Source organism: Lampris incognitus, chromosome 3 (genome assembly GCF_029633865.1).
Source record: "Lampris incognitus isolate fLamInc1 chromosome 3, fLamInc1.hap2, whole genome shotgun sequence".
NCBI classification, from domain to species: Eukaryota; Metazoa; Chordata; class Actinopteri; order Lampriformes; family Lampridae; genus Lampris; species Lampris incognitus.
The window spans coordinates 26445455-26468315 of record NC_079213.1 but is presented as its reverse complement, the minus strand read 5'-3'; the positions used below and the strand labels follow the sequence as shown (position 1 = coordinate 26468315).

Here is a 22861-nt window from a genome sequence, read left to right as displayed (position 1 = left end):
TTCGGGCTGTGTGAATAGAGAATGGGTTACTTTGTACATTTTTGAATTCTGAGAAATATCAACTTCCATTTCCTCACCCGAGCTCGTTCAACTAGTGCCACTTCTGACCCAGCAAAAAAGAAAGAAACGTGTTCTGAGCCACTGTGGTCTATCCAAAGTAGTCGTTGAAATCAAAAAAGCGTTTTGATGAATTTCAATGGAGGGAGATTTTTTTTAAATGATTTTTAATGGATTTTTTCCAACGATGCGGCGCTGACGTGAGATGTGTTTTTGCTCGGGCTGCGTAGTTCTTCAGTCTCAGGGAATGATGCCACGGACATTACCTTGAAGAAAACACCAGCCACATCATGGACGCAGACAGTATGTTCTTCCCAGTAGGTCATTTCTGTTTGACTTTGAATTGGAAAAGAAATAATTTTGTAGTTGTGGTCTTCTGAGCTGACCCAAGACCACGGGATAAGCTGTGCTTGGCTTTTTGCCTGATTTGTATATTTTGGCTGACACTTTTACAACAAACTTTTGTTGACTTGATTTTGGCCTAGTCCCCCCAACCGCTGTTAATTTCTGTGGATGAAAATGAGCCCTTATTTTCCAGACGACCTTGTTGAGGTGAGTCGAAAAGAAAACGTTTCACCCAGGCAAAAGACACCCAAGCGTGCTGTTGTGTAGTAGCTTTAAGACAACTCTAAACAGTGTGGGACTTGTAAAGCTTTGCTCAGGTTGACTTGTAGTGTACATGACCTTCGACTGATCGTGTGATCCATTGCTCAGCCCCAATGAGGTACTTTGCATAATCCTTACACAAAGAACTGAGGTTCACGTTCCCGTTCACAGCAAATGAGACAAATGTTAATCACGTTGCAAGACCCACTCCCCCCCCCCTTGATTTACACTACACTTTCACCTTTAGACTCTTTTGCATGTCAAGTCATTGAAATCACAAGAGTTAGCCCGCAGGCAGGGTTTGTTTTAAGCCGTAGTGTTCATCGTACAGGATCTGTTCCCTGCTGCTTTTTTTTTTTTTTACGCAGGTTTCTTGACGTGTTATGTGCATTGAATCTTAATGTTTCGTTTTTCAGATTTAGGTGGCTTTTGATTTAAAGTATAAAAAACACTGGCTAACTGTGACACTGTTAATGCGTTGCATTTTCTGCATTTCAAATTTGCCTGTAAATAAAACTTAAGAAATAAGTTCCCATTTGTCCACTTCTGCTACTGTCAGGTCCAATCAAACCGCTGTGCTGACACTACCTTGGTACTTGTTCCAATTTCCCCCCTGAACAATAGCAGGTTTTCAGCAGGGTTCAGGTCTGATGTGTAGACAATGTCACACTGAAACAATCACAATTTGAACAATTTACAATTAGTCATTTTATTTTTCTATGTACAACAACACCTTAACGTTTCCTGATGACGAGCACGAAGACTCGCCCAGTGGCCAGGAGGACTGCCAGGTGGGTAATCTGAAAACATAAAAAGCCAATTGGAGCGGAACAATCTCACAGAAGACATAACATTAATATGTGTGATCACACAACCAAATGTTATGCTGTGTGAGCATGCTAATGAAGAAACCCAGCAGCAGTGTTTGAAGGCGGCATGGCACTGGGGACATTATTGTTCAGCTGTAGCTTGGTTCAGCATTAAAGGATAGATTCACTTTTTTATTTTTAAATCTAGACCTCATTGAAACTATCGGCTATCGGGCAACATTTAGAGGTGCACAGACAAAAACATCGCTGACTGCTTCAGCATTGAGAATCTTCTCACTTGGCCTCAACAGTCCGACAGGGCAATCATTTCAGCCCTAAGAAAACATAGCTAGGGAGCATCAGGGTAGTGTAGCGGTCTATTCCACTGCCTACCAACATGAGGATCGCCGGTTCAAATACCCGTGTTACCTCCGGCTTGGACGTGTCCCTACAGACACAACTGGCCGTGTCTACGGGTGGGAAGCTGGATTTGGGTATGTGTCCTGGTCGCTACACTGGTGCCCCCTCTGGCCAGTCAGGGTGCCTGTGCGAGGGGGAGGGGGAACTGGGGGTAATGGCGTGATCCTCCCACACGCTACGTCCCCCTGGTGAAACTCCTCACTGTCAGGTGAAAAGAAGCGGCTTGTGGCTCCACATGTATCGGAGGAGGCATGTGGTAGTCTGCAGCCCTCCCTGGATTGGCAGAGGGGGTGGAGCAACTGGGACAGCTCGGAAGAGTGGGGTAATTGGCCGGGTACAATTGGGGAGAAAAAGGGGGGGGAAAATCCCAAAAAAACCCAAAACATAGCTCTTTTCAAAAATGGAACACCGTACCATCATATTTCTTAATGTTTGACTAAACAAGCAAAGCCTGGTTTAAAACTAAGAATGGCTATTTTGCACAAACAGGTTTTCCTTGATAAATCGGTGCCAGTATCTGGAAGTACACCACAGTAACTTGCACTATCAAACATGCCATAAATGAAGATATGTGACTTACCAGTGAGCTTCCAGCTTTTGAAAAGGACACATATCATGGTTCTGAAGGCTTAACAACTGCCCTTTGGACTGTGTCAGAGCCCAGAAATAAACTTCAGCCAAGTTTCCTAATAGCGAGGCTATCAGTGAAGCTTTTATCTGTACAATCATAAATGATGCCAGAAAACACTTGTTAGCCAAGGATAAAATGATGCTACAGCAGTCCATCGTAGTGAAGCCAAGTGATCATTTTAAAAATCAACATCTGTTTTCATTGTTAAATTCCCTCAGTGTTGGCTTTGCTCTGCCGCGGTGGAGTGACTCCTGCTGGCAATCGCTTGTATGCTGTGTTGCAGGAATTACACGGTAGAAAATTACATAAATTGACCACAAAAAAATGACAGTAACGTTTTGAAATGACCTCATATTTGCTATGATCCAATGCTGTAGCATCATGTTAGCTTTGGTAAAGGAGCTGTGTGTCCTTTATGAAGAAAAGGATGGATGACTGACAATGAAACCTATGCACTACATGAGCAGTGAGTATGAAATAAGGAGAAATTGATCTATTCCTTTAAATGCTGCCCTGCTATAACCACCAGTTTACAGCCCCTGAAAACTTATTTCCGCCATCAGCTTCTTACTATGAGTTTCCCAACCCAGTCCTCAAGGACCCCATATCCTGCAGATTTTAATTGTAACCCTGCATAGGTAGCTCTGCTTGTACTTACTCAACCAATCATCTCATAGCACTTAAAGGTGTGCAACATCTGACATAATTCATTGCTGATTGGTTGAATAATTACAAACAGGTACCTATTCAGGGTTGCAAAGAAAATCTGCAGGATAGGGGGTCCTTGAGGACTGGGTTGGGAAACAATAAAGTGCCTGCATGAACATGGTACTGATGGCAAAAATAAAAAAAATAGTCATTCCAAAGGAGAGATTTCTGTGTATTTTTCTCTGCTCCCCTCTAACTGGTTTGCGTCATATGTGACTGTTTGACATTGCTGATGTCAGGCAATTAAGCTTTATCAATGTAACAGCCATAATTAGGGAGACACCTGCATCAGTACCACACTCCAGTGAGACAGCTAGTTAACAATTATTTTCCAATATACAAAGTAAATTGTGATGTCAATATTTCTTTGATAATCAAAGAAAGTCTGCAATGAACATGAAAACATTACACAAGACATTTTAAGGAATCAAAATTAGATATGGAAAGATGAAAGCTAACATGCAGCTCAGAGTTACCATTAAAGTCTTGAACAGGCGACCCACTTGACTTTTATGAGTGCGTAATTGTAGTTGAGTGTGTTTTTAAAAATGTTCTTTTTTTTAAAAATTTTAGCTTTGGTTCATGCTCACATACATTGTATAGACATTTTTAACATTTGAAACCAAGTCTTCAGGGGCTTTAACATGGATCAGAAATCGAGTCACTTCTACTACCAATTGTTTACATTTAATAATTTAAAGGGACAGTAATTTAAAACGTTTTCCAATAGACATTCATATCACATACATCAGCTAAAGTAAAACTCGAGCTGCATAAAAAAAATGAAAAAAAAATCACAGATGGAATCAAATTCAAGGATTAAGTCTCTGTTATTTAGAAATATCAGTGAGTCCACATAGTCTAGGTAAATTCTTGAATCTTTTTGTTGTTGGCGCCACTGCTTAGAAGACCCATTTGGTAACAATACTGGTTTAATTTGTTCAACTAGGTCGATTGATATGGGGGTACACTTCCATGCAACTACAGATGACAACTTGCCAAATTCCCGTCAAATCTAAGGAAATCTTTTGTGACTGTTAGAATTTGCAACATACCTATCACTATAATTATTAGAGGAGGGCTCTACCTTTTTTTAACTGAGTGAAGTGTTTTAACAGTGGTACCTCATTCCTCATCATCTGGTGGGATCCCAAGCTCCTCGTCTGTCCATGCTGAGGTATCAGGCCATGGGAAGTGACCCTGGTGAAGAGATCAAGATGTTAGGTCTTGCAATGGCTCCTTTTACACCAAGAACTGAAATTCCAGGACACCTTGAAAAGAATAACAAGACTGGGTCAAAACCCAATATGACTGGACCAAATATGGTCAATGTTTGAAATTGTGGCAAATTTGTTACAGGGATGTTTATTCAGCCTTGTCCTGTTGTATACTATGATTTCAGATCAATAGTAAAGCACTGAAGGGTCCTGTGGGTTCTTCATCAAGCCACAGTGGCAATAGACATAATATGGTAGGATTTTGTTATGGCAGCTTTCATTTTGCAAAGGGTATCTTTATCCAACTAAATTCTCAACTCACTGGCTTATGAACATGAACGACCACTAAGTTCACTAGTTAGCGAGCTGAACTGACCACTTGGCCGTGTTTCCGTTCAGTGAGTGGGACTACGCAGTCACCTCCAGCCAAGCACGAAATGATTCAGTGAATGAATCTTTTTAATGAAGTGATTTCAGTACACTGAAAAGAACCGTTTTGCCCATCACTAGAATGAGCTGGAACCACTGCGCTGATTCATTTTGAAAGAGGACCAGCTAACAGGGAAACTACCCCTTCCGTGTTTACCAGTGACGTCGTCGGTCGGCCAACCAATCGTGTAACTTCAGCGACCTCGGTCAGCTGATCGAGCGGCCCAATCATGTAACATGTAACTCAGTCACTTTAAACATGATCAGTCACTCTCTACACATTATCACTAAGGGACATTTGCGTTTGTAGGGAAGGCCCCCTGGTCTGGTCCAGCCTAAAAATTTGTCAGAAGTGGACAAGTCATTAAAAGAAAGTGAAAACACACCTCCAACAAGTGCTGGGTGGTCTACCGGTTCATCAGGTATACACACTTTAATTTCCCGTGCGATATGAATTTTTTGTACTCTGCCATACCGGTGTCGTACGAAATATGTAACGGCATGAAATTTGGAATGGGTCAAGTTGTATCTACAGTTACTATCACCAGTAAACTATCACATTCAGGGGCCACCAAACCCTTAGTTGCTAAGTCACTGCTATTGGGAGGCATTTCACATGCTAATAAAAAAACTAACTCCGATTTGCGGATTTAGAGACACAGGCATTGTAGTGCTCTAAAAAGTGACTTCATAGCCATCCAAATAAGGGGCTGTGCATGTTTGTTTATATCCTCTGAGCATGTTTTTTTGATCCCCCCCCCCTTTTCTCCCCCGTTGTACCCATGCATTACCCCGCTCTTCCGTGCCATCCTGGTCGCTGCTTCACCCCTCTGCTGATCCGGGGAGGGCTGCAGACTACCACATGCCTCCTCCGATACATGTGGAGTCACCAGGCACTTCTTTTCATCTGCCAGTGAGGAGTTTCGCCAGCGGGACGTAGCACATGGGAGGATCACGCTATTCCCCCTCCCCCTCGAACAGGCGCCCTGACCGACCTGAGAAGGCGACCAGGACAGATACCCACATCCAGCTTTCCACCCCCAGACACAGACACCAGTTGTGTCGGGACGACCGACCAAGCCGGAGGTAACACCGGGATTCGAACTGGCGATCCCCGTGTTAGTAGGCAACCGAATAGACCGCTACACTACCAGGATGCCCCTCCTCTGAGCATGTTAACGGTGTTGCAAACACACCGATGTTGGGAGGCATTTCGCATACTTATTCACAAACAAACTCATGGTATCATGTGTTGCTCTGCTCAGGGGTCAAATATTCATTCCAGAGGTCTTTTGTTTAACCTGCAGACTCGTATAATGATTTACCTACCTGAAAATGGGACACATGATGCACCCGTTCCAGATTTCATGCCGTAACTTATTTCATACAACCCCAGGATTCCCTCGCTACTGAGGGAATCCTGGTTAGTTTAATTTCCTCCCCTTAGAATTAAGCTCAAATTCAGCGGGTTGTCTCATGGTCATAGTCACATGGTGTTTCTGTTATAGTGTGATTCCCCGCCCCCCCCCCACTGCCCCGGCCGCCAAAGCGAGAAGGGGTCAGGGGTAGGACGGATGGACGGAAAAGTTAATGTCTGGCTACGGGCCAAAGAAAAAGGCCCAGCAGCTTCTGCTCCAACTGGGATGCCCGAGAAAGGAAACCGCAAGGCGCGGAGACACCGAAAGCCCGCCCTGCTCCCAAGAACCGAGGGAACTGTGACTGATCAACAGCCATTTTGCTTGAATGACGACATAATGCGAATTAATAAGGCTTATTTATTACTTGTGCAATAGAACGTTTGAGAAATATCTCTTTGAATACCAAAATACTTTTGAGTATTTTAGGTCAATTTATAGTGTTTATAAACTATCTTAAAATATTTTGTTCTGAAAAGGAAGCAACGTTAAAATTGTTCGCATATCTTACTTTCAAGTTCTGTTTTTACTACGTTGCAGTTCGCCCAGTAAAAACATGCTTATATTCTGCAACTGTTTCATGCATTCCGATTCCTTCATATTGTATCTTTTGTGGCGCCATGCAAACCCTACAGTAATCAAAGCCTTCAGTATATATACACGCAACGTTAAAATGTTTTTATTTTCTATGCACTCCTGACAGTAGAATCAGTCACTATAAATCTACATAAAAGGTTATGAAAAATATGAAATACTGTGATATACCATGAAACTACCAGAATCTTAAAAAAATACCATGATACAAATTTTTGGTCATACTGCCTAGTACTGCCTAGTCCAGGTCATACTGCCTAGTCCAGCTGTCAGTGTGATACATTTACTACTTATCACTACAGTAACCCACTTTATATGGCATTAAAATTCCACAGCATATAGATTACATTTTTGGGAAAGTAGGGTGAAAGCGAATAAGAATGTAGCTTTATGTACCCATGATTGATTGCAGTTTAGTTTATTTTTTCTGTACCCGGCCAATTACCCCCACTCTTCCCGGTTGCTGCTCCACCCCCTCTGCCAATCCGGGGAGGGCTGCAGACTACCACATATCTCCTCCGATACACGAGCCGCGAGCCGCTTCTTTTCACCTGACAGTGAGGAGTTTCACCAGGGGGACGTAGCATGTGGGAGGATCACGCTATTGCCCCCAGTTCCCCCTGCCCCTGAACAGGCGCTCCGGCCGACCAGAGGAGGCGCTAGTGAAGTGACCAGGACACATACCCACATCCGGCTTCCTTCCCGCAGACACGGCCAACTGTGTCTGTAGAGATGCCCAACCAAGCCAGAGGTAACACGGGGATTTGAACCGGAGATCCCTGTGTTGGTAGGCAACGGAAAAGACTGCTACACTACCCGGACACCCCAGTTTAGTTTCATTTCACAAAACAAAGTCGCATATAAATATCAGTTTAAGTCCCTTTCTGGTAATTAGCACACCTTCAACCATACAAACAAAGAATGATCACTGGAATCCGTTGGTGTAGTGTTGGAATGAAAACCTGCATACACATGAATCATGGCACACAGAGTATCAGTGGGTTAAGGCAGTAGTTCTCAAAGTGTAAGGCGCGTCACATAGGGAGGACCCAGGAAATAAACCGAGAGGAGAAAAAAAAAAGAGCGAAACAGATATTTAACAGGTGCTTATAGTGGAGTGTATCAGAGAAAAGTAAAAGTATGAGTTATATGTACTAAGAAGATGTAGAAGTTTTTGACAGGGCTGAAAAAAAAGCAGGTAAGCTTCACAGACTACCCAGTTAAGCGCCAGTTCACATTCAAAACCTAAGAAAAGTCAATGGGATGAAGCACATCTTGCTCTCGGGTTCATTGTCAATATTGTGGGAGATGAAGAGAGACCCATGTGTCTCTTGTGTCTAAAAACTCCGGCAGCTGACAGCATGAAACCCAACAAATTGAAGACACATTGAGACTTGCATCCCAATAAGTGAATAAGCCAACTGATTTTTTTTTTTTTTTGTGAAATCTTAAGGAACATCGCAGATAGCACACTGGCTTTTTAAAAGCCACATCGGTGACAACCAAAGCCCAAATGGCTTCATATAATGTTGCTTACTGTGTTGCGAAATGCAAAAAACCCACACATGATCGCAGAGGAGTTAATAATCCCCGTTGCATTAGATATGTCAATTATGCTTGATGAAAATAATAGGATGGATCCCGCTGTCCAATGACACAATATAAAGATGCATTGATGAAATTTCATGACTTGGAAGAACAATTCATTAACAAAATAAAAGACCAACGCTATGCTTTGCATGTGGATGAGGCCACAGACAGTGGTAAGGACTGCTTATGTATGGCTTAGGTTTCATATGTCAATTCAGGGTCACTGACTGAAGATTTGTTGCTTTGCCAATACGTCCTGCATAGAGCTACAGCTGATGAGATTTTTAAAATAACAGACTCTTACCTGACAAAGGCTGTGCTTAAATGGGAGGGACTGTGTGGGAATTTGCACTGAAGTGGTAAAAGCTATGGCAGGGAAACTGAGTGGGCTACAGGCACTCATCAAGAGAGTAGCACCGAATGCAGAATGGACACACTGCATTATACATCGAGAAGCCCTGGCATCACGGGTCGGCAGTTGAGTTTTGAACTAAACGAAGTTTTGTCTGATGTAATTACATTAAAACAAGACTGCTGAACACTCTTCACTGCACTGCACTCTGTGAGGAGATGGGTGCTGTTCACATGGCGGTTTTGTTTCACAACGAGGCCAGGTGACTCCTGCGGCAAGGGGCTGTCCAGAATGCTAGAGCATAGAGAAGAAATTCAAACTTTGTTTGGTGGAGGAAGACATAGATGGGCTTGTCAGCGAGTTCAGTGATCAAATGTTTCTAATGAAACTGGCCTCTCTCACTGACATTTTCGCCAAGTTGAATTAAAATTTGCACATGCAGGGTAAAGACAAGCGCCTACCACACTTGGCAGACAAGATCAACTCATTCACTAGGAAGCTGGAGATGTAGGACAGGGGACTTGGCCAAAGGAAAATAGATTCATATGAAAATCTCACTGAATTCACGGAAACCAATGAGCTCACAAAGATTACAGTGACTCCATGTCTCATGGAGCACATCTCTACCCTGAGAGAACATTTTGAAAACATGTCTGTGAATGTTCTCATTCATCCAGGTCATAGTTATCCAAAGGAATTGAATCAACTGGACTTGGTTATATAACCAAGTCCAGTTGATTCAATTCCTTTGGATTTTGAAAAACACTTCCTGAGCAACACCAGTCAATATGACTGGATCAGAGATCCCTTCAGTGCTGCAGCACCTGACGATTTCAGCTCCTCTGAGGAGGAACAGTTCATTGACATGACATCTGGCTCAAATCTTAGGCATAAGTTTGCATCTCAAGACACTAGAGTGGATTCTGGCTTGGTGTGGAGAGGGAGTTCCCTCTCATAGGCCAGAAGGCTGTGGGCATTCTGCTCCCCTTTGCTACATCCCATTTGTGTGAAATAGGGTTCTCTGCTGTTGCCTAACTGAAATTCTGAAATCGAAGTACAGCTCTAAGCTGAAGTTCAACTCAAAAGTGGCTCTATCACAGCTGGAGCCCTGCTTTGAAAAGCTGTGCACTGAAAAACAAGCTCACAGCAGCCACTGAGAACTGATGGTACAACATGCCCTTGCAGAGCAAAGTGATTTTTTTTTATATATCTCAAAAAGCATTTCATCAAGTTCATGTTCAGATCATAAAGTTGAAATGAATTCAAGTTCAGTTAATAAAGTTGAAAGCAGTTCACGTTTTAGCAATTTTTCAATAAAAACTTTATTCAACATCACTGATTACCAATATTTTCCAATATTAATGATTTGCATTGACTGAAAGGGTATCCATTTATGATGGGAGGGGCAACAGTTTTTCTTTATAAATTTATTTCTGATTTTCCCTTTTTTTCTCCCAATTTAGTGGCCAGTTGATCCCTATTTTAGTTCAAACACCCACCCTCGTACTGCACGCGTTCGCCAACTGCATCTCTGTGGCCGGCAGTCTCAAAGGAGACGCCTCCCCACTTTCGCGACAAGGCGAATCCAGGCCGAACCACTGCTTTTTCCGACACACACAGAGACGCATTCATGTGACGAATACAAGCCGACTCCGCCCCCCTCCCAAAGACAGTGTTGCCAATTATTGCTGCTTCATTGTGTCCGGCCATAATCGAATCTGACGAGACCGGTCTCCAGTGGGCAACTGCATTGACACAAAGCCGATGCTTAGACCGCTACACCACCGCAGCCCTAGAAGAAGAATTTTTTTCTGATGTTAAAGGGGGCCTGACATAAAAAGTTTGAGAACCGCTGGGTTAAGGCATTGTCTCACGACACAGATTAGCAGGTTTCCTGGTTGTCTAAATTGGCTACATTGTTCGTGGATGACATTGTGATCTGTAGCAAGAGTATAGGGTGCAGGTTGAGGAGAGCCTGGAGGTGGGGGTATGCACTGGAGAGAAGAGGAATTAAAGTCAGTAGGAGCAAGACAGAATACCTATGTGTGAATGAGAGGGAAGACAGTGGAATGGTCAGGATGCAAGGAGTGGAGGTGACGACGGCATATGAGTTTAAATACTTGGGGTCAACTGTCCAAAGTAACGGGGAGTGCAGGAGAGAGGTGAAGAAGAGAGTGCAGGCAGGGTGGAGTGGGTGGAGAAGAGTGTCAGGAGTGATTTGCAACAGAAGGGTACCAGCAAGAGTTAAAGGGAAGGTTTACAAGATGGATGCGAGACCAGCTATGTTATATGGTTTGGAGACAGTCGCACTGACGAAAAGACAGGAGGCAGAGCTGGAGGTGGCAGAGTTAAAGATGCTAAGATTTTCACTGAGAGTGACAAAGAAGGACAGGATTAGGAACGATTATATTAGAGGGACAGGTCAGGTTGGACAGTTTGGAGACAAAGCAAGAGAGGCAAGATTGAGATGGCTTGGACATGTGTGGAGGAGAGATGCTGGTTATATTGGGAGAAGGATGCTGAATATGGAGCTGCCAGGGAAGAGGAAAAGAGGAAGGCCAAAGAGAAGGTTTATGGATGTGGTGAGGGAAGACATGCAGGTGGCTGGTGTGACAGAGGAAGATGCAGAAGACAGGAAGAAATGGAAACGGATAATCCGTCTCTGGCGACCCCTAACGGGAGCAGCCGAAAGTAGTAGTAGTAGTAGTAGACTGGTTGTCTACATTGGGCTTCTGTGCGAGTCCTTACTCAGTGGTACAGAGATCATTACATCATATCTTGTGTAGCCATAAATCCGAGAGCTATTGTGAAAAAACGCTAACTTTTTTGGAAAGCCTGACATGTCACTACCTATCACGACTGTTACCATGAAATTAGATGTTTGTAAACTGCTTGGGGCGTTTTCACACCTAGTTCAATTACAGCAGTTATTTCAAACCCTGGTGCATTTCCACCCGTGATGCAGTTTGTTGATAAACACATGACCACAACAATTAGAACATGAACATTTAAGGAGGGTGATCCCTGTCCATTTTCAATCAAACTATGAAGCAGTTCCTTTGCAGTGAGAATGCAATGTGACCCAACTCATGAAACCATTATGTATTACATGCATGCATCAAATCACAGTGAAATGGTAGGGTTTGTCACTGTAGGCATTCATTAGAGCACGACGGTGACGCGCTCTGTATCTAATTAAATGCAGCTGCAAAACAAGGTTTTGGAGATGCTGCCTTAATTCACATTCACACTATACAAAACTCGTATGCGAACCAAAGGATCACACAAAAGGCAAAGTTGGTGCTTCATTTTCAGTCTTTCAAGCAGGAAGACTGCTGCTAACTATCGCAAATAACACTGTAGGAGGCGTCCCATTTGAGGCTACATATGACCCCGTGATACAATGCATGGGTTGAAATGATGGTATAACAGTTTACTGGGGCACTCACCAGCACTGCGTCGGGATCATGCCAGAAGTGCCAGAGTATCCAAAACCACATGGCAGCACTAAGGAACTCTGACTCAAACTTCTGTTTCTTCGTTAGTTGGGGATATTGCCTGTATTGTGGCTCTATATGGGGTCCACCGCTGGCCCTGATTAAAAAAAAAAAGACAACCCCCCCTCAAAATGACGTTCGAAACAAAGAAAATTATCAACAACAAAAAAATAACGCATTAAAGCTTAGATAACAGATTCAGAAGTCGTATTTTAAATTGGTAAGCTAGCGTTAGCAACGCAACTGCTGGCAAAATATACCAAGCTAGGCTGGCTAGCTTGAAAATACTCACTTTCTGAATGTAATCTTCTGTGGCCCACGTCGCAAAAGCTGTGCCCCGCCTCGTAAAACCCCCATAACACTCCTTAAAGAAGACATCGTTGTTATAAACGATGTCTTCTTCTCTCATTTGAGTGTGAAACGGTTGTTCTTGGCGTCGAAATGTCACCTTCCCGGATCAGCAATGGACCCTGCAACAACAACAGCTGTGATTGGCTAAACGGAATTCTTCAATCTGTGATTGGTCAACGTGGGCTTCAAGGCAAACTACGACCTCCTCTGGTCAACTAGGGCAAGTATTTGAACTGGACAAATCACCGCTGTTCTGCCAGGCGTTTACAAAGCTTTAGCTGGGATTTTTCTGCGACGTTGGGCTTGGATTAATTTTTTAACCGCTTTTCCAGTACTGGAACAACAAAATCTTGAGTCTAAGCCATTAATAGATTATGTTTCAGACTTGATTGGTAATAATATACATTATCGTATGGTTAGATTAACAGCTCATTTTAATAATGAGCATGTTGGGCTTGTTTACCTGCGGAATCAAAGGATGTAAAAGCACCATCTTCGGTGTTGGAAGAGTATACTCTTGTTGCCAATAGTAAATATTAATGAACACTGCAGATAGTGCTGGATCCACTTGTCATACCAGCTTTCGACCAGTGGATGGGGTAGAAAGGCAAACGATTGTATTGCAGGGGACCTTGGTGTGCATGAGTTACTCGTTTTAGATGCTTATCTATTTTAAGCCTCGTAACACGATGAAAAGCACCTAAGGGGAAATAAAGAGCTGCCGTCACTGGAACGAGCAACGCTTGAAGGCTTGTACTTCTTATTTCAAAGATTTGTGACACTGCGCATAGCTTTTATCGTTTTGTCAAATCTACTGAAGTTGTGGGCAGCTTTGAAATTCTCCTGGCAGAAAGAGCTGGCCAGGTAACGACGCTCAGATATGAACCTGTGTAGAAATTGAGACGCAAAGTCATATTGCGCACGAATTGACTCTCGGCTGGATGCGTAAATGACGCGTCGCCCCACGGGCGATCCAAACAGGAAGCGTATTGTGTAGGGCGTGCGCACGGTGCCGCCGCCCGCGGTGGCGCGCAAGAAAAAAAGTGCACGAAGAGCGAAGCTCGACGCCATCTTCTCTAGCGATTTAACGCTGGGGACTTTAACGGACCAAAAAATGTGTGACCTCCGCAGGATACGACCGAGTGCAAAAACATTTCTCACGGGCAAAAATACTCCTGCAGAACAACCCCGACTTACATCCCCCCCGGTTACTTCTTTTATATGAAATACGCGTTTATCCTCCACGGCGTTACCTAATGGCGTCCGAGCACCATAGCTCTCCGGTTGCGCCCCTCTCCCCTCGCAGCTCAGACCCGCCCACGCATTCTCTCTAAGTGATGTCATGAGAGGGTAACCATTTCCCCCCCCCCAAAAAAAATGACTTATACACGCATCAATAAGTCAAGGACAATGTAGACATCGACGAATAACATTTTCGTCGTGTACACCGTGGTCTCGCTTCTTAACCGCGACCTGAGAAATGAATTCGAACGATCCTACGAAGAAAAAAAAACACGCACTACGCAACAAAAGACGTAGCCATGACAAATGCGTCCTTTCCGGAGAGAAGAAAAAGTAATGACCCTTTGTAGAGGCTGCCTCGTTGCATCTTCTTACTTGCACAGGTTTGAATGATCACTACTGTAGATCAGTTTAACCTCCACCCGTATTACATCAAACAAACCTGCGAGCGGCGGCGTAGCGTAGTGTCGGCAGTGCGCATGTGCGTGGGGATGCGGTTGAGCCGGGTCGATGCTGGAGTGGGGGGAGGGTCGCCACTGACGAGGAAAGGGGAAGCCGTCCTCAGCCGCAGCCGCTCTTGATCTCCAGGCATGTTGAAGTGGTTTCCGATAAACGATGACAGCAGCCAGTTTATACACCGGAATGAATCTGCTTGACGAACGGTGCAAACATTTGGTGTAGATGGATAAAAACGCATTTGGCCAAATCGGTTTGCATGCTTATTTTTTAATGGACCTCTACATTGCGAATATACATATTATGAAGGCAAGCACGACGTTACAGTGTGCGCAAGTAATTCCCTGCGCTGAATACTACCCACTGCTTTCGACCATGTTAAGTTGTTTTGGTGACTTCCAGTTAATCCCAACCAAACGTCAACTCAATAAGGGAAGCGCTGGTCTCGTGTATGGGGGTTACATAAGAATTTAGTTACCTCCTAGCGCGATGGATAACGGATTTAGATGCTCATTTTCAGCCACGGCAGCTGGCTGTGGGTAATTTAAAGGAATATTAAACGTAAAATGCAGAGTATATTATATTCATTGGTGTAATATGCGTGATTATACCTGTGATTGGCCAAATGTATGCTCGATCCATTCACGTCTACTGACAACACCGAATAAAGTGAACGTTTCAATCACATCTTGCCTGTGATTCTACCTTGCTAGCTAGCGCGCGCTGCTAGCTGAGATTAGCTCTACAAGACTGAATAGGACCGACTTTACTGGGGCAACACAAGAGACGTCGCCACAAAGGACAACATGATATTGTATAGTTTGTGCACCTCGAGAGACGTATTTCTCAAATCTAGAATTACCACTTTCACATCTGGTAACCCGAAGACCCCCCGCATTGATTCTGTGATGGCTTTTGTCGACACTTCGCCAGTGAATGAAAAAAAAAACTGGTTTTCCGCCACCAGCGGAACGGAGGAAACACAGGAGGGAAAGGAGCAGCAATTAAACCAAACATCCTGGCGCTAACGTTCCCACAATGCACAACTACACAGTTGCAAAACAGTCTAAACAACATGGCTATATAAACATGACTTCGTATTTGCTAGTCTACTGCACCGTTAAAATGCCGTGAGGCAACTAAAAAGTGAAACTGGATAATTTTTTTGTCAATTACATCAATTTGCATTATGTGGTGAACTCACATGGCCGTTTACCCCAGGCCGGAAAATATCTACGCAACTTTGCTCTTCGAGTACCTAACAGGTGAAATCTACGTCAAACCTCTAATGATGTTTCACCACTACTGCCCTCATCAAACAAATATACATCTGAGGCATTTCGAGAGTCCTGGGCGATGCGGCGTATATCAACCCGTGTGGCGCTGACGGAATTAGCCAGTTTGTACGTGGACGCGCATTGCTGGCGGGCACGGTGCCCCTGTAAACCCGGGCCTGTAGCCCCGCAGGATGTGGAGGGTTGTGGAAGGGGATGGGAGGGGCGGGGGGGGCTAGAGGAGGAGGAGGAGGCGGAGTCTCGACGGTCCTGCCAAGGCCGCCATTTTTACACTGCGAAAAGAGACGGTGAGAGGATCTAATTTCTAACAGGCGGCGCTGGCAGAGTATAGTTTTAACGGTTCGGAGTTTTACCTTAGGTCAAAATTGGACCATCGTTAGCAGCAAAAAGCAAGAGAATTTCATTAGGAGAAGACTCGTTGAGGGACAACTCTGAACCCAAACGTTTTAAAGCGTTACTGGTCATCTGCAGTGTGTGGACATAGTATTGTTTTGGTTGTGGAGGCTGTGTGTAGAGCGACGGGGTCTCACCCGGCTCCCCTTATTCTTTGCTAAGGCTTTCTATAGTGGACATAAACGGTGAGTAAATCTACGTTTCACTTGGACTACACGGCAGAATCGCAATAAAACAGTTTGCTTTAGGTAGGCTACTTGGCCAGGCACATCATGCTGATGCTGGCTAGTTGAGGTACCAGCTAGCGTTAGCCTGGTAGCTAGTTAAGTTGAAGTCGTTGTCTGCGTCTGCACGTAGGTGCGTTTTTGAAATAAGAATGACGCTTAAGTGTATTCTTATCTAAACAACGTAACTCACCGATTTGTCAATTTCGTGTTTTCGAACAATAACAACCTAAGAATCTACTATGCTAGCTAGCGCACGCTGCTAGCTGAGATTAGCTCTACAAGACTGAATAGGACTGACTTTACTGGGGCAATACAAGAGACGTCACTATAAAGGACAACGGGATATTATATAGTTTGTGCAGCTCGACACCTCGATTTTTCAAATCTAGAGAAGCATTTGTCAGAGTTAAAACGTTAGCAGTGGACGAAACTATTGTTTACAGCGAATTTCTCCAAAAGCAGAGGTGTAACTCAAACGCTTCTTTTTAGTGTAGTCAGCCATCAATTAACACGTCTAACATGCCTCCAAAAACCTAGCAAACGTCATCCAAGATCTCGCTTTCCGAGTCAAACAGAACGGGCTTTTTGTCCAAGTGTAAAATTGACCCAACGAATTGACACAGTGGCACCACAGACGTTATGGCGCAGAGTTTTGTAGCGTTTGTTTGGTTTTGAATAGGAAACCTTGATTGTCTCGCATCTCCCAGCTGTTTGTTTGGTTTTGGAGAGGAAACCTTGATTGTCTCGCAGCTGTATTTCTGATAAATCCGATATAAACGTACGATCGTAGCATCTATTCGGCCCAGAAACAACTTGAGCAGCTAACTAAATAGCCCGTTTTTATTTGGTTCGCCTGCGTTACGTTAGTACCATGTTTGTAACACAGTGTCATACTGGCCTGTAAATATTAGATTTTAGTTATACATTTACATCTCCGTCGGCCATGCTGACCCCAAGCAGAGCCTCCTTTCCGTTCATAGGTTTTTCAAACAATGTCACTGTTCAAAGCCAGAAAGACAACAAGTGGCTCTTTATGCGTGGAAACATCAAGATATGTGTTGTATTGGGCATAACGTACAGTGAAGATCGATCTAAGCTGTTCCAATAAGTGGCTGCACTGACAAAGATCTTATGCCAAGACTTATGTCAAATCGTAGTACCGTCAAGACTACATTTGGCTCTGTCTCATGTTTGACGATGAACTGATGCTTTGTGTTACAAAACTCCGTCTATAATTCTATTATGGGATACATTGAGCGTTTCCTGGCCACCCGAGATTCAAGTTGTATGTTGTTGAAATGCAGCAAACGTGGGGGAGGGGATGCTCACTTTGGTCACCGTTACATTATTGCTACAAAGTAAATATATATGTCGGTAACGTTAGCCAACACAAACTATTCCTGTGCACGTTTACTGCCGTGCTTGACCCGATGTGGGTGAAATTAAAGAGGCTTTTGGGTTTTACTGCTCGCCTTGACCTCACTACACCGATGCTGCTCCTGTCTGTGACGAACCAAAGTAATCCACCTCGGTCGTGTCGGTTCTCCCTCGGCTAACGTTAACACACCACGCATTATGTTGTTAGCTGGCTGCTGTTAGCCTCGCAGTTGCACCCGTTAGTCATTACAGGCCAAAACCAACTGCATGCTTTATTTATTTATTTATTTTATCTTTTTCCCAAAACGTCGTAGTTTGACGTGTTTCGCGACTGGCATTGTTTTTTCATAACGAGTGGTGACAAGTTAACCCACAAATGTTAACAGTATGTAATAATTGGCTGGCTAATCTGACAAGACATGGTGTTTTATCCAGCATGCGGCGCATACCCGAAGAGTCATCGTTGCCCATAATTGCTAGCATTTAGCTTTACTGGCTTTGGTCTCGAAGACCTAACTCAAATCTTAATAAAGCAATCCGGAGAATGTACCGACATAATGATACTTAAGGAAGAATATGTTAAAAAAAGATAGGAAAAAAAGACGGCTGAGCATTCTTGGGGGATTTTCTTGCCATGGCGTGGTTCCCTTGGTTTACACGATTGTCTTCTGTCCTTAGAAAAGCGTTCTGAAAATGGCGACTGGACCAGGGTGTTGTGGTAACATAATATCCACACCCCTATCGGTAGATCAGACTGCAGCGCCGACACACTCACTGGAACGCAACTACACAACATTTACATTTTATTTTAGCTAATATCAAGGCATAAAGCCACCGTTATAACCCCTTTCTGACGACGGTTTTTGACTCGGTCGATTGCGATTGTCGCCGGCTATTAGGTCTTTTCTTATCAACGCCAAGAAATGGGGACCGTATAGCATGCGTCACGTCAATAAGATGATTCTCCCGTTTTTATTGTGATTTCAGTTGTTGTGGAGTGTTGTTTAACGTTACCAAAAGTTAAATGCTACTATGTGGTGTCGGGCAACAACAATCCCCTTGTTATTTTGAATCCAACAACTTGCCGCGGCGTCTCTAGTTATACAGGCTCGTTCAAATACTGTGAGAATGCAGTCTTAACGCGGGGTCAGCCCCACTATGTTCCCTCGGCCCCATGTTCCTCCATGAATTGATATAGTTGGGTTAGAGTGAGGGAACAGACACGCTGCCGTCTAACGCTTTAGCAGCTGAATTGTTGACGGGTCTAGTTTTGTAGAGTCCATGTCAGATTTCCCCAGGGGGACAATAAAGTCTATCTATCGATCGATTTATCTAAAATAACTTCACAACATTGTGACTATGTATCCCCAATGCCTTCCCACATCATTTGGTTTGAGTTTATGCCCTTTTTTTTAGCTTGCTTGTGTTCTGCATGGTGAATCAAAACATTGGGTCAGTTATGACAGTTATTTAGTGGCAGTTTTTAAGATCAATCCATCTGATTGGGAAGAGGGTAGATACTCGTCCGGAGTGGTAGAACAAGAATGATTCAGAATACACGAGTCACATCATTTGACTTAGCCCCCATAATGAATAACCACTGTGTTTTTATTGATATTCATCATTCAAAGGTTTTTCTTTTTCATTGAAAAGAGACTTCTCATACTGGCAAGCTGGTTTCTTACCTGGGCCCTGTAATGAATTTTTGGGGGTTGGGTGGACAGGGTCAGTTTTATGAAACAACAGCTGTGACTCTGTTACCCTCCATAGACACTGACAAAGGCCCCCTACTGTCTTTATGCCCCCCCCCCCCGTGTTTCTTACAAGCTCACAGCAAATGTCAATCATGAAAGCAGTCCTCAAACTTGGTGTGAAAATGAATGGTCAGGTTTTGTTTGATATGGTCTTATATCTCTAGGCCAAGGACCACATTTGAAGTGCTTTCACCTTTGACAACATTAACACTTCTGGACTATATTGCATATCTCAAATGAAATCATCCCCGGTTGTTTATGCCTTTTAATGGTTTCTGTGGCTTGGTTTTCTGGTTCTTTTGTTGCATTACCTTGGTTATCCTACAAGGTGACTGTAAGTCAGGACTCATCTGAAAAAGAATGCTAGAAGAATGAAAACATTTTAGGAACCAAATTAGGCTAGGTCCCAGTTCGTCCCTTGGGCTCTTACACTATGCTGCAACACAGTTCTGTCTCTTCATCCCAGTCGACTCAAGTGGCAAGATGGTGACAGACCCATGGTGCAAACTTTGGCACTCTGATGCTCAAATGCCTGTTCGTGACTGTTGCCAGGCATGCCCTTGTTGCGTCTTCCTTTCCTTCCTCACTAAGAAAGACAAGCAAATCAGTAGAGGTTGCTATTAGACATGTATTTGCCTCTTTTAATGTGAGCCGAAACTGCCAAAAGCAAAGAGTTGTGTCCCCCCCCCCACAAGTGACGCTGAAAGCAGAGTTATGCTTTTTCTTCCCCCACAAGTGAAGCTGAAAGCAGAGTTATGCTTTTTTTCCACAATTGAAGCTGTGCAGCTGTTCTGTGAGGAAGTTGTCTCACCAAGCTAACAGATGACTGGCACTCCCAAGATTGATGCCTTTGATTTGCTTTTGGGTCTGTCACACATATGTGACAGACCCAGAAGTCTCTGTCAATAGTGAGGGCATACTATATAGGGTCCATTCTGCTTCATGGCATAGGCCTCCAAGCCTTCTGTATTTTTATCCTCTGTGGAATTGGATAGTGTGAGGCATCTAATCCCAAAGGGCTATATGATTAATTTTTGATATTTTCTCACATCCTCTACATCACTCATCCAAATCAAGGTTACTCTGTGCTTGTGCTCCTTTTAAGAAAGGGGTACAGAATGGGTATAATTTGTTTTTCCATTGTCAGCAAGTACCAACAGGAATTCTGCAATTAGAAAGATTACCTACCTGTTAAGTATAGACCTCGCTCAGGTAGCAGTAGCAGAGTGGACTAGTTCAGCTTTTCTGAATATGGCAAAGGGTCTACATCTTGTGTGGACAGGGTATGAATACTAGATGAGCGAGGGCCCTACTGTGTCTAATCAGAGGCTGCTTCATAATACACAAAATCCCCTGCCACCTAGCCCTCCCTCTTAAAAGGCCAGTTCCTTAGTAGTAACTCACATTTTTAGCTTTTGTTATTAAAAAATAAAATATCGGTCGTTTGTTTTCGAATGAAAACTGGCCATCTTCTGATCACAATACTATGCTTGTATTATTGTGTAAGTGTTTCAATTCCCTAGGTCTATACTGCTCTTTCTTCAGGATCATACAGCTTACAGCTGTAAATACCTGGCTGACTGAGTGTGTGCCCTGTTGCATTGAACAACACTGTCTATTTGTTTGCTTTGTTGACAAAGAAAGGAAAGTGAGATTACCTATCACGTTCTCTCTCCTTCTGCAGATACAGAGCAGTGCAGCAGGTGGTGGACAGACATAAATATTTTTAATAGCACACCTATTCTTTCACCCCAACCTTAAGATATTCACTGGTGCCCACATATCAAGGAAGTCGCAAGGGATTAAAATAACATTTCCATGTATTCAGTAGACAGACAGCCACAATAAAGAAGTAAAGTGAGTGCACATGGCATCTTTTGCTGTACTGTTGAAATAGAAGGCCAGTCTATTGACTTTCTATGTCACTCTCCCCCCTCTTGCTTGGAGTAACACCCTGTTGTTTATACATTCTCCTCTTTCCCCTGACAAGAGTCCATCCTGAAATGGTGGAATCACTGTGCAGGTACACACCTTTCAGAGCAAAACTTTGTGGTTGTAGCTTGGTCTCCAGTGCTCTTGCCTATGTGGAACCCAGACCCTGAGAGACCCACAGGCAAAGCTGCCTGGCTCTGAGGCCCAATGCAGTCACGTGGCCTCCCATCTGGGAGAAGGAGAAATCAGGGCTCAGGTGATCTGTTTTTGTGCTGCTAGCTGGGCTGTAACAGATCCCTCTATAATGGCCCTTTTAGGTACCAAGCTACATCCGTGACAGGTGGCTCAAGGGCCAAGGTTGCTGCAGCTGTAGCCTTGTTGCTGCTCCTCAACCTGTTTCCTGTTACTGTGTTGCTGCTGCTGTGTTACACCAGCACCAAGTGGAGTGGTGCAGAGCAGGCTGGGAGTTTGGGCAGGGAGGGAGGTGGGTTGTGGTATGGATAGTGCTGACGTAACATCATTGTGAGCCAAGCGTGAAATTGATCATGGAACACTGCCGTAATGGGGCCTGAGTGGCTCTTGCTGTTCTGATGCCCTGTGGACTGTAATGGCTAGCCCCTCCCTTGCTTCCTTAGCCACACATATAGATATACAGACAGACGGATTGACATGGCTCACACATTACTTAGATGGACAGTGCATTCTGCAAATGCTGTAATCAGCACTCAAATGCATATGCGTCTGCTCAACCCTCCGATACCCATGGCAACTCTCCAGATCTGAGGGACAATGTCATATTTGACATCGCCATGGCCAATTGCACAGATTGGACAGATAAGCGCCTTGATGTGAATCGAGGAGTTTGTTGTTGTCAGCTAGCCCAGTCTAATTCAAAGTGTTAAGTAGTGCTCCTCCTTCACCACACATAGAATGGTTGTGATATTCCCTGAGTCTCCTAGTGAAATAAAACGGGGGTGGCACCCTCGGGGGAGGGGGGGGCTCTCCTGAACAGTTATTGCTCAGAATACTGGGGGGCTGCTCTAGCTCACTTGCCAGACCCTCTAGCTGACTTAAACTCCCTCACACCCTAAAAGTCTAAGAAAAGATGAGTTACTTTTCCAACCTTGTTTGTTTTATTGGGATTCTATGTCCTATAGCCTTTCACTCAAGCAATTTATTACCACCATCGTACTGCAGGCTGTTGAGCTTTATAAAGCAGGCTCTATATTTACAGTTAAGTAAAACGACTAAGCTTGGTGTCTGTGTCAAGCTACTTGTGAGATTGAAAGCTCTATGCCCCGTCTAAAACGAGCGTGTGTTGAATCTTTGAAGGCAGTATGTCTTCCCTCTTTCCATTTTGTGTCAGCTGGCTTTGTTGTTTTCCTTTGGCCGTTATTGTCTACTTTATATACCTGTTAGGGTATTTTGCAAAACAGGTCTGAGCAGGGCAACATCGCTGTCTCCTAGTCATCTGCTTTTACCTAGATTTCATTCCCTTGAGCTATTGGT

General features: G+C 43.9%; 2 protein-coding genes across 3 annotated transcripts in view; one reads left to right on the top strand and one right to left on the bottom strand.

The window, feature by feature from the left end:
- Window positions 1-1344: 1344 nt before the first annotated feature.
- ndufb2 (NADH:ubiquinone oxidoreductase subunit B2) lies at window positions 1345-12795 on the bottom strand. Its single transcript, XM_056277103.1, has 4 exons — window positions 12618-12795; window positions 12278-12422; window positions 4356-4431; window positions 1345-1463 (listed from the first exon to the last, which is right to left on the bottom strand). The coding sequence occupies exons 1-3, from the start codon at window positions 12701-12703 to the stop codon at window positions 4357-4359; spliced, it is 306 nt and encodes a 101-aa protein (XP_056133078.1). The 5' UTR covers window positions 12704-12795; the 3' UTR covers window positions 1345-1463; window position 4356.
- Window positions 12796-15965: 3170 nt separating this feature from the next.
- Window positions 15966-22861, top strand: part of kmt2e (lysine (K)-specific methyltransferase 2E) — a 31100-nt gene continuing 24204 nt past the window's right edge. For both annotated transcript variants that reach the window (XR_008810011.1, XM_056276477.1), the window contains exon 1: window positions 15966-16247. The gene's annotated coding sequence lies outside the window, so the exon portion shown is untranslated. The remainder of the gene's footprint in view (window positions 16248-22861) is intronic.

Excerpts from the sequence above, each read along its gene's own strand:
- ndufb2 (XM_056277103.1), bottom strand. The coding sequence starts at position 12,703 with ATGTCTTCTTTAAGGAGTGTTATGGGGGTTTTACGAGGCGGGGCACAG. Across the intron at positions 12,423-12,617 it reads CAGAAGATTACATTCAGAAA|GGCCAGCGGTGGACCCCATA; the intron begins GTGAGTATTTTC and ends TTTTTTAATCAG. Across the intron at positions 4,432-12,277 it reads ATGATCCCGACGCAGTGCTG|GGTCACTTCCCATGGCCTGA; the intron begins GTGAGTGCCCCA and ends TCTCTTCACCAG.